The sequence below is a fragment of the Python bivittatus genome, unplaced genomic scaffold, assembly GCF_059951505.1.
Source record: "Python bivittatus isolate LINGU-HERP-01145 unplaced genomic scaffold, Pbiv_v1 ctg000080_np1212, whole genome shotgun sequence".
In the NCBI taxonomy this organism is placed as follows: domain Eukaryota; kingdom Metazoa; phylum Chordata; class Lepidosauria; order Squamata; family Pythonidae; genus Python; species Python bivittatus.
Window position 1 is genome coordinate 7,010,352 of NW_028277035.1, and position 12,317 is coordinate 7,022,668.

Sequence of the window (12,317 nt, forward strand, 5' to 3'; positions counted from 1 at the left end):
AACCGTGCGCCACTGCCGGCTCCTTCCTTTTCGCTCCCTCCCTTTCGCTAGGCTCCTCCTCCTCCTCCTCCTGAAGGCGGAACTCCCTGACGTTTTCAGCCTTTCTGTCCCACCCGAGGAGCCGTACTGCGGAGGTCTGGCCTTGATAGGCACCAACGACAAGCCGCGTGGGTTGTTAAGGTAATGAAAGCTTCGCTGGGGCGGGAAGAGGGCCTGGTCCCTTGATGGCCCTCAGGGGGTCGTCCGGCCTCTGCGACAGGCGCGGTGGGAAGGCGGGCTGGCTGGAAGGAGACTGGGGCGTTGGGAGGCGCGGAGCGTTGTCTGGAAGGGGAAGGGATGTGGGCCGGTCCGCCCAGGGAACATTCCCTGGAGGAAGGATGCAGGGCGTCCCCAGGAAGGCAGTTCGCTGCCTGAGTCTAAAACCGTCCTATTCCACAGCTGCTGCTTCAGGAACCGCATTTAAGTCTCTGCCAAGGTGTGGCGAGAAATAAAATCGAGGGAGTGTGTCTAAGCGTGGGTAGAGTGCGTTTTACTTTTGGATATCTGTGCTTCCGTACCCAGCCCTTGGAAACATCGGCATCACAAGAAAGATCGTTTAGTGCAACTGGGTGACATTTAGAAGGTGTAGGCCTGCTGTAATTCAAATTTTATTTGAAAAGCACACTGATTTTCAGAGCCATCCGATTTCTGCAGATTGAGGATGGGGGAAGCTGCTTTATACAGTTTCCATCTAGCAAACAGTAACAAATGCTAGGATTTTAGGCAGCTTTTCCATGGGTGATGCTGAAAAGATAGACAAGAATATCCACAAGAAGGAATTGGGGCTCACTTAAGGTTCATTGGAAATTATGGATGCTGCAAATAAGTATTGACTAGATTGGACCCTATTGAAATTAAGGGAACCTAAACATGAGTTATAAATAAAACATGGAATGGATAGTGAAAGGAAAATCAAGGGGCCAAAGAAACAGATGAGATGGGTAATATTGCTTATTTAGTATACTTCCTGGAGACTTTCTTATTTGTTAGATTTAGATCCTAGCTTGCCTTCAGTAGCTGGAGTGATGTATGTAGTGCTTCCTCCTCCCTTGTTTCCCCACAACAACCCTGTGTGTTTGGTTGGAGCTGAAAGTGAGTGAATGACCCAAAGTTACATACTGAAAAGATTACATATATGTGTGGACATATATATGTGTTTGTACCAGTGCTTGTGTGTCTATATGTGCAGCCTTCATCCCACACATTGCATACGGCCTTTGGGATTAAGGTTAGCCTTTTGTATTCTAAAGATAGTACTTAAATAAAGTTCATGGTACAAAATGAAATGGGGCTGAAGAGGTATAGAGCTATATAATTAAAGATCATAAGTGTAGTTTTTTTTCATCAGTTAATCTTATGTGAGGGATAAAATGGAAATTTGACATACTAGCGTGTAGAAAAAAATAACATAGAGTAGTAAGTTTTTAATTAAGAGGTGTATTCTCAAAAATATATTTGAGAGTTAAGGCACTTAGGTTACCCAGATATAAATGACTGAATTTGATTTTTGTCTTAACCAAATATTCAGTCATAAAAAAAAACAAAAAACAAAAAGTGTGCATGAAGTCCATTAGTGGAGGAGGGGGCATTAAACATTAACTTTTAAGTTTGTCTATAAGCATGAACCATACAAACCATACAACAGCTTCATGACTGTTGCTTACGTTTATGTTATTGTGTTGTTTTTAAATGTAAGCCATCCAGAATCACTATTGTGAGATGGGGAGGTATATAAATTGAAAAACAAACAAAAAAAAATTGTCTGCAAAGACATAGCCTATCCGTATTACATAATAAATGCTGTAACAGAAAAAATGCCATTGATATATTGGCCTACATAGATATTCTCTGCATTATTCTTTGTATCTTATTAAGCTTTTAAATTGTAATGCCACCCAGAATCATTTGCAGTTGGGTGGCCTAGAAATGTGACAAATAGCTTTCAGAACTTGTTATGATATACCCATGGCCCAGTGCTTCAGTCCTACCCATCTTGAGGCAGTGTAATTTATCTGATTTCCACTTCTTTTTTGGGGCATTCCATATTTTTCAAAATAAATTCAGTGCTTTATTTATAATAATCTTCACCATGTACGGATTTTAGTGGATCTCAGTCATGTCAGTATCCATTCTTAATTCCTGTTAATTTTCTGAATAGTATATTACAACAAAACCAAGAAAAAAGTCTCACACTTCATTAAAGTTTCAGTTATTTGCTATGGACAGTCTTAATTCTTGTCTCATTATGACCATTTCCTAGGTCTACCTTGGGGATTAAATCTGTACCCTCTGGATACAAAGCAGATGTTCTTCACCATAGTTAAAGGATTTCCAAAGTTATTTATACTCAAAACCAGTGATAACTAGGTATTTTACATAGCAATCTTGTAGTTCCATAGTACAGTATAGGTATTTGACGAATTTGGGAGAAGAGGTGGGAGGGGGGATTGTCATACATTTTAAGAGAAATAACTTTTCTTTGTGCATTACTGTTAATTGTTTTTATTTTGAAGAAGGAATAGTCACAGTCCAGTTTGGATCAAAGAGTCTTAGACACTCACTGAAATAAATGAATTTTAAGTGTACTTCTGTTATGGATTATTATTGTGAAACACATTAATAGTATTTAATTATTTATTTAACTAACATTAAATGTTAATTTGTTTTCATTTTACTAGGAAAATAATTTATCAGGAAAGGAGATGGTTTTAAAAGAGATGAACAATGATGGGTTTGAACAAGAGGACAACAAATGCATGGAGCCTGATGTCATTGCCAAGGGAAACATACTTGAGAGTTTTACAGAGAGTCAAGAAACTCAGGAGTTGATTAATCATCTTAGATTGGCATATGAAGATTTGACACTGCGAGAAAAAGTTCTTGAAAAATTTAAAGGTATGAGATAATATTTGTAAATAAATCAAAGTAAACCATATGGTCCATAGAAAAATTCATCTTGGTCAGGATCTTATATATGTACACACGTGTATATTTGTCTACAAGATTGGAATTGTTATTTCCATCTTTTGCCAAGTGCGGTTCAAGAGTAACAAGTATTATTAACAATTATTCATCTCCCCTTATTTACTAACTCAGTAGGACTACAATCCTAAATATATTTTCCAGATCATCAATAAAGAAGAACTTAAATCTGAATAAATATGTATAAAATTGTTCTCTCAGCCTCAGCCTGCTTTTTTCAACTGAAATAAGCTCTTAAATTTCCATTAGGAAGACTAATGACTTTCTACATATACTATTATTGCTTCAGCTTTATTAATAGCAGACATACTATTTGTTTTTGAAGAGTTAATTAATGTTTGATACAAAGCAACATTGCAATAGATTCCTGATCACTGCAAGATTGCAATTGTATTCTTGCAATTGTGCGTCTACATAAAGAGTTATTTTCAGAAAACATTTTGGCGCTGAAATAATTATTGCTTCTTGCATTTTCTGTCTTTAGACTGTAGTCTATGTATCATTTATATGGGACTGAATCCAGCAGTATTTTTTAAAGTAAACCTTCATAGGCTTAGCCTTAAAGTTTCTAATTTTCCTTTATTTGATGTCTGCTAGGTAATTATTTGCAAACATGTTCTTAAATTATTGCATTTAAGAGCTGATGAGGTTTATTAAAAATTGATGGGCTTCCAACAAATTTAATTTAAAAAAAATAACATTTAAGATCCTAGTTTGTTAAATATATAGTCCCATAATGATATCCTAAATTACTTTGAAAATTGTTTGAACCCATAGGAACAGATATTTGAGAGAACTGAGTGAGGGCCTGTAGAGAAATTGGGGAAGTAGGAAAGTCCTGTTCTATAAAATTTATTTCATTCATAGAAGAATAATGAAGATCTTAGCCATTACTTTTTTGTTAGCTTTGTTACATCATAATCTTTTTTATGGTATCATAGTAAATCTTTACAAATAGTACAGGTAGTCTTTGCTTACTGACTGCTCGTTCAGCAACCATTCAAAGTTACAACGGTGCTGAAAAAGGAGATTTACAACTGGTCCTCAAACTTGCAGCTGTCACACCATACCCACAGTCATGTGATTGCAATTTGGGTGCTTGGCAACTGGCACACGTTTATGATGGTCACAGCGTCCCACACTCATGTGACTACCATTTGCGACTTCCACAGCCAGTGTCTGACAAGCAAAGTCAGTGGGGAAGCTGGCAGGAACTTGGAAATTGCAGTCATGTGACATCACACTTAATGTCTGGGGGTGATTCGCTTAACAACCACAGCTGGAACCGACATCATAAGTCAGGTGCTGTCACATGATGTTTCATTTTACGATCATGTCACTTAGTGATGGAATTGATAGTCCCAATTGCAGCCAGTAAGTGAGGACTGCCTATACATGTTTTAGTGATTGATTTTTAAAAAATTGATCCAATACATTATTAACTTGATTAGAGGGAAGATTTCTATCTGGGTCATTACATTCCTATAGGTAATTAATATCATCTAGGAATAAGCCAGCGTTGTAGACTCCATCAACCCTTTGCTATTTTAAACCTGTTTTAGAAAACCTCATTCATTCATTCATTCATTCATTCCTTTCTTTCTTTCTTTCTTTCTTTCTTTCTTTCTTTCTTTCTTTCTTTCTTTCTTTCTTTCTTTCTTTCTTTCTTTCTTTTCATTCATTCATTCATTCAATTAATATGTTGGCCATCTCCCCCAGAGGGTGCCTCTGGGCGGTTCACAGTTAAAATAAAACCCCAAATAGTTAAAAATAGAAATATCCTCATTAATTTAGTTAAAAAGTCGAACTATATAAAAAGACCATATACATAAAAAGGCTAAAAACATTCAAGATGGTGGGGGGGGGTTAGAATCATTTACCCCACGAGCTAATTCCAATGGTGTGAGCCCCCATCTGGCCCCCAGGCCATCTGGCATAGCCAAGATTTCACATTTTGCCTGAAGGCCACGAGAGTGGGCGCACACTGCACCTTGGGTAGTAAGTTGTTTCATAGAGCGGGGGCCACGGCAGAAAAGGCGCTCTTCCTAGACCCCCCCAGTTGAAATTCCTTGACTGATGGGGTCCGCAACATGCCCCTTCTGCCAGACCGAGTGGGGTGGGCTGATATAATGGAAGCGAGATGGCTCCTCAGATAACCTGGTCCTGTGCCGTGAAGGGCTTTAAAGGTAATAACCAACACCCTGAATTGGACCTGGAAGCAAACCGGCAACCGATGCACCTCGCGTAGCAGAGGTGTTATATGGACCCCCCTGGGGTCATTCATTTTGCGCCAGCTGTAGCTTCTGGATATTCTTCAAGGGAAGCCCCATGTAGAGTGCATTGCAGTAATCCAACCAGAAGGTGATCAGGGCATGAATGACTGAGCGGAGAGCCTCCCGATCCAGGAAGGGGTATAACTGATGCACAACATGAACTTGTGCAAAGGCCTTCCTAGCTACAACTGCCACTTGCTCTTCGAGCAGGAGTTGTGTATCTAGGAGGACCCCCAGATTACGCACCAGGTCTGTCTGGGCTAGTGCAACCCCATCAAGAACCAAAGATGATAAACTTCTAGATTTTGAGGCTCCCTGTACCCACAGCCACTCCATCTTATCAGGGTTCAGTTGAAGCCTGTTGTCCCCCATCGAGGCCCTTATAGCCTTCAGGCACCGCAAAATGGTAGCCACAGCATCACTTAGGTCACCAGGGATGGAGATATATAATTGACCTGGCGCCAGATGATCTCACCCAATGGTTTCATGTAGATGTTAAGTAGGAGCAGCGAGAGCACTGAACCCCCAGGCACCCCACAAAGTAGGGGCCACGGGTTGGACCTCTCACTCCAGTTGGGATCAGCCTTGGAGAAAGGAGCCGAACCAGTACAGAACTGTGCCACCCAGCCCCAGCTCCAGCACCCAACCCAAAAGGATACCATGATCAATGGTATCGAAAGCCACTGAGAGGTCAAGAAGAGCAAGGATGGATACACTACCCCCATCCCCTTCTTGCCAGAGATCATCTAAAAGTGTGACCAATGCTGTTTCTGTGCCATAACCAGGCTTGAAACCTGACTGATAGGGGTCAAGATAATCCGTTTCCTCTAGGATCCTCTGAAGCTGTTGCATGACCACCTTTTCCACCACCTTTCCTAAGAAGGGAAGGTGGGAAACTGGGCAAAAATTGTCCAGAAGAGTGGAATCTAGTGATGGTTTCTTGAGGAGGGGGCAGACCAGGGCTTCCTTAAAAGACTTCAGGAACACCCTCTCCTGCAAGGATGAATTGACCACCGCCAGTACCCACCCAAATGTCACCTCCCTGGTGGCTTTAACAACCAGGAGGGACAAGGATCTAAAATACAAGTAGCCACGCTAACACCCCCGAGGACCATGTCCGCTTCCTCAGGTCCAACAGGATCAAACCGTACCCAGATAACTGGGTAAGTCTGCTCCCCAGGCATCTCCACTGGGCCTGCCTCATGCTTGGCTTCCAACTGAGAATGGATCTGAGTGATTTTATCCATCAGATGTTCAGCAAATTCCTCTGCATGACCCTGTAGGTGGTCCTTCGAGCCGTCCCTACCCAGGAGGGACTGGAGCTGCCGGGTGACACTCTGCGGATGCAATAAGAGTGGAGAAATAAATAAACTTGATATCCTATATATTTCAATAGCCATTGAACCAGTTGTCCTGTTTGATCTTCCCTTTTTTTCAAGAATGTACATATAACTTCCTTTTGTCTGAGTTACTACTATTGAAATTAATTAGAAGATAAGCTACCAAATTCTTAATGTAACTGGGGTCCTTTAGGTCATTAACCACTTTTCAAAAGAAGAGTAAAATAATAATTTAGCACTTTGTATGCATCGTAATTATTTCTTCCCTTCATTTTTTGGATAAGTTATATGGCTTCAAGAGTACCAGAGTAGGGTTTCTTTTCCTGTACATTCTTTTACGATAGATAGATAGATAGATAGATAGATAGATAGATAGATAGATAGATAGATAGATAGATTGATTACAACTAACTCTAATGGCTTAATTACACTTAATTTGAATGATTAATTCTGCTCCAAGCTGGGTTTATCATGGATTTTAATAAGCTCTGACCTGGAATTCATCAGGAAGCTGTACTCTCAGTGTAAAAAGTTGCAATGCTCATTTTTTATTTGTAATGCTCTTTTGAAAACAAATCAACTTTTGGTTACTTTGCATATACTTCTATAATTATTATAAGCATTTTTTTCCCTAGCATATTACATTTGTTTTGCTTTTTTTTGGTCAGTTTTTGTCCTTCGAGCTTTCCTAAATTTTATTTCTGCAGTCACACATGCTACAGATTTCTTCTTAACACAACAAAATCTTTCTATATTTTGTAGCACTGGTGACTCACAGTTGCTCAGGATATGCTGCTCTCTATGCAAACAAAACTGAGAAGAACTTAGAAAATGATTGATGGAAGAAAATTCAGAAGCTAATTTTTTTGGGATATAGTGATGATGTCATTGTTAAAATTGTGTTAAACTACATGCCAATAGTTTCCTATTATAGTATGTTTTTGAATGTGAACCAATAAAAACTTTTTTTTTAAATTTTAAACAATAATCATACTGACATCAGAAGATCTTTATTTCCAAATTAGGGCTTTCAAATAATCCTTTGGATATAGCACTGAGACAGCATTGATCATAATTGTTTATGATCTTTGGCAGGATTGGGGTGGTGTCCTTTAATACCATTGATCATAGTACCCTTCTGAGCTGACTTAAGGGGTTTGGAGTGTGGGGCACAATGTTGTGGTGGCTCTCTTCCTTCCTCTGGGCCGGTTCCAGGCAGTGTTAGTAGAAGGGGAGAGATCTAGCCCTATACCCACAGTTTGTGGAGCCCTTCAGGCTCTACACTTTCCTTGCTCCAATTTAACATGTACATAAACCACTTGGTGAGGTCATCTGTCAGCATGAGGTTAGGTATCTGGGGATTTTCCATTTTTAGATCTGGATACAGTAGTACTCCCCCAAACAGAACTGGTGTGCAATTTAGGAGTCTTCTTAGACTCTTGGCTCTTGCTTGAAGAGCAGATGATAGTTGGGAGGCCCTTGCACAAAACAATCTTGTGTGCCAGTTGTGCCCATTCCTGATTCAGGAGGCCCACTCATCATCACTGATGTCTTGGTTAACTCCCAGTTGGATTGTTGCAACACACTCTATGTGAAACTTTTCTTTGAAGACCATCTGGAAGCTGCCACTGGTTCAGAATGAAGTGGTGCAGGTAATTATGGGAACACCATGGTTATGCAAGTACCATCACTTTGTGAACTGCACTAGCTCCTACTAGGCTTCTGGATGCAATTCAAGATGTTAGTTACTACCTATAGAGTTGTTCATGCACAAGGCTAGGTTACTTGTGGGACTACCTATCTCCAATTGTTTGCGTCTGCCTTTGAGATCTGAAGCATACTCCAGGTTCTTTCTATAAAAACGTCATGTGGTTGGATCCAGGATTCTTTTGCATACCCCCTCAAGATTCAGGTGACCTAACACTTCTGGCTTTCTATAAGGCTTTGAAGACCTGGGTTTTCCTCCAGGCAATGGGCCAAGATGCTGGATGAGCACATCTGTAATGGTTGGAATATTGAATGAATGTGGGTTGACCTTGAGTTATATTGTTTTCTTCTATGTTACTTTTATCTTGCTGGCTTTGTCTTTGGTTTTAATCCTATGTTAGCCACCTAGAGTTGCAATTTGCAAGTTGAGTAGCCATATAAATTGACTAAATGAATGAATAAATAAATAGATTGACACTGTCCAAATATATTGTATATGAGGGTTAAAAAGCATATTTTGTTGGCTTGTTTATTCAGCATTGTTATTCAATTATTTAATTGATCTTGGATTGCCATCTAGTGATGACTTACCATATTACAGTAGTTGCTGCAACAGTATATACAATCATGGGAGGCATTCAGGGTGCTGCTTCTCAGATTGCTGGGTGAGAGACCCTGTTTATTAAGTTGGGCACTAAGAGGGATCAGTTGGGACTGTTGTTGTTGTACCTGCTGCATAGCAACCTCCCTGCCTGAGCTTCTTGACTCTATAGCCGGGTTGGTGGTAGAGTTCCCCAAGCTCTTGATTGAGGTCTTGGGAGTTCCCCAAGCTCTTGATTGAGGTCTTGGGAGACCTCAATTTACCTTCTTTGGGCTGGGGTCTGAGGTAGCTTAGGAGTTCATGGCCACCATAACAGCCATGGGCCTTGGAGGGAGTAATAGTTGGCTAGCCCCCTAAAGGCCTGGTGTTGCCGCCTTGAACCATCGGCCTCCTGGATTTTTTTTTTCCTTTTATTTCTGTAAACGTGTACTGGTATAGATTTTAATTGTACATCTATTTATTGTTTTAATATGTTGTGAGCCGCCCAGAGTCCCCCATTGGGGGGAGATGGGTGGGGACAAGTTTAATAAATAAATTGAATAAATAAATACTGAGATTCACCTACAGGGTCGCTGTGAGGAATATGCTGTGCATCTAGCTTTAGGGGAGAACCTGTGGAGGGTATGGGGACTAAGTCCTACATGGTTATCTGGGGAGAGTTCAATCCTGTTGCACCTGAGGAAGTGAACAGGGCTCTTGCAGCTGCTAGTTTGGCCACTTCTGTGTTAGATTTGTGCCCCTCCTGTCTGGTTAAGGCTGCCTAGGAGGGGATGCGTGATTGGGTCTGGGTGGTGGTTAATTCTTCTTTGAGGGAGGAGGTACAGTATTTCCTTTGGCTCTTAAGAAGGCAGTGGTGTGCCCTTTCCTCAGGGCCATCACTTGATCCAACCAGTCTGGACAGTTTTTGTCCAGTTTCCAACCTCTCCTTTTTAGGAAAGGTTGTGGAGAAAGCAATCACGTGGCAGCTTCAAAGGACCCTGGATGAAGTGGATTATCTGGACCCTTTTCAGTCAGGGTTCGGGCCAGGCTACAGGACTGAGACAGCATTGGTTGCGCTGGTAGAAGTGGGATGGGGGTAGTGCATCCATCCTTGCTTTTCTTGACCTCTTAGTGGCTTTCTGTGATGGAATGGACTTATGAAGGCCATGCTCAGGGAGATAAGCATGTTCTTAGCCCCCAGCAGGAGCGTGGGAAGTTCAAGAAGATGAGGCTGGCACCTCCCTAAGGAATTCACGGTGTTGTGGCTGGCTGGCTTGGGTTCAGTCTGGTGAGATTCTGTCCTGAGGTGGAAGCTAATAAACGCAACAGAACTGTATTTGCATTGTCTTGTGGAGTTCTTTGGGCTGAACCTGACACTTTCAGAGCCGTTGATCATGGTATCTTTCTGGACTGGTTTCAGGAGTTGGGGGTAGGCAGCATTGGGTTGTGCTGGTTCTCCTCCTTCCTCCAGGGTTGGTTCCAGTTGGTGTTGATGAGGGGGAGAGATCTAGCCCATGGCTCCTAATTTGTGGAGTACCCCTGGGCTTGGTTCTCTCTCCTCTCCTATTTAGCATCTACATGAGGCTGCTTGGTGAGGTGATCCGATGGTTTGGGGTGTATTATCAATATGTTGATGATACCCAGCTTTATCTCCACCCTGGACCACCTGAGTGATGCTGTGGGTGTCCTGTCCAGTGCCTGGAGGCTGTAGGGGCCTGGATGGGGCGCACTGGGCTTCAAGTCAACCCAAGCAAGACTGAGTGGCTTTGGGTATTTGGGCCTTCTGGTGACAAGGTTTTTCCATCTTTGGTCCTGGGTGAGGTGGCACTGCCCCAGATGGACCCAGTGTGCATTCTGGGGGTCCTCTTGGACTCATGGTTCCTGCTAGAAGACCAGGTGGCAACCAAGGCTGCGAGGACCTTTGCATGCCTTTGGCTTGTGTGCCGGCTGTGCCCATTCCTGGACCTGGAGGCTTTGCTCAAAGTCACTCATGCCTCCGTGATCTCTCATCTGGATTACTGCAATGTGCTCTACGTGGGGTTGCCCTTGAATAGCATTGAGAAGCTTCAGCTGGTGCAGAATGTGGCTGCATGGGTAGTAAATGGTGTTGGATATTCAACACATGTAACACCACTGCTGTGTGAGCTGCATTAACTGCCGGTGTGTTTCTGGGTACAATTCAAGGTGCTGGTTATTATCTTTAAAGCCGTTCATGATTTGGCATCAGGTTACATAAGGGACTGTCTTCTCCCAGTTGTTTCTGCCTGTCCAATTAGGTCCAGTGGGTTGGGCATGTTACAGGCCCTGTCAGCCAAGGTATGATGGCTGGCAGGGACTAGGAGATGTGCCTTCTCCGCTGTAGCCCCTGCCCTGTGGAACATTATCCCTTCAGAGATTAGGATGACCCTGACCCTGTTGGCCTTTCGTAAAGCCTCAAAGACCTGGTTATGTGCCTCTTGGACCCCAAGTGTGTTAAAGGCCCCATTTCCTGACTATATTGACATCTATGGCAATAATTTTACTCAGCAACCATACATATTTATTTTGTATTGGCTGTAACTGTTTTTAATTGTTTTATGTTTTTACGATTTTTCGTCACCCAGAATCACTTGCTGAGATGGGTAGCTATAGAAATCAAATAAACAAACAAACAAAACAAAACAAAACAAAACTAATTTCCCTTAAGCTGTCAGAGTAGAGAAATACAGATGTTATATCATGGCCCCGTGTATGGGATTTTATATGACTTCCACTGCCCCTTAGGGGGAATTCCTCTATTTTTATGCAGTGTATATCCTGTGTGGTGTTTTCAGTTACATTGACCACCAGGAGGCAGGCACTATATCTGGCAAGTTCCAGACAGAACAAAAGTGGTCACATAGTGCTTGCCTCCTGTGGTTAGTGTAACATAATACAGGGAAAGTGCACTGACCATAAATGGATGAATATAATTCTATACAAGATTAGCACATTAGCACATTTTTTGTAATAACGGTACTTTGCCATTTAAGAATGGCATTCATTGGTACGTACAAATATTTACAGGTAAATGAAATGGAGTAAAGCATGTTAGGGAAAGGAAATCCTCTTTCTAGCCCAATTTTATAGAATGACTCTAGGGAATTTATTGAAGGGGTAGGCAAACTATTTGTGGGTGAGGGCCTACACCTATTTTTAATCATTTTTGGGGCAGCCAGGATTCTCAATGGCCACAAATCTGATATGCCATCACTGGAGGATCAGGGCTAGAATTTTTGGCCTGTTTCCCCTGTTTTTGGGAAAGTAAGAGGTTATGTTTTAATGTTCATATTGTGTTAAGCTTGCTGGAGCTTGCTATCTTCACCAAAAATAAGTAAGAAACTGCAGTATCATAACTGATTTTGTAGGATTCTAGAG

The 12,317-nt window shown here is 41.7% G+C and overlaps 1 protein-coding gene across 3 annotated transcripts in view; it reads left to right on the forward strand.

Moving 5' to 3' along the window:
- The first annotated feature begins 60 nt into the window (after window positions 1–60).
- TBCD (tubulin folding cofactor D) overlaps window positions 61–12,317 on the forward strand; it is a 183,534-nt gene continuing 171,277 nt past the window's right edge. For 2 of the 3 annotated variants that reach the window (XM_088133455.1, XM_088133453.1), the window contains exons 1-2: window positions 61–180; window positions 2,718–2,934. In XM_088133455.1, coding sequence (XP_087989581.1) covers window positions 2,742–2,934 — 193 coding nt within the window. In that variant the 5' untranslated portion in view covers window positions 61–180; window positions 2,718–2,741. Of the gene's footprint in view, window positions 181–252; window positions 476–2,717; window positions 2,935–12,317 lie in introns of those variants that run through there. The other variant, XM_088133454.1, reaches the window with a different exon arrangement.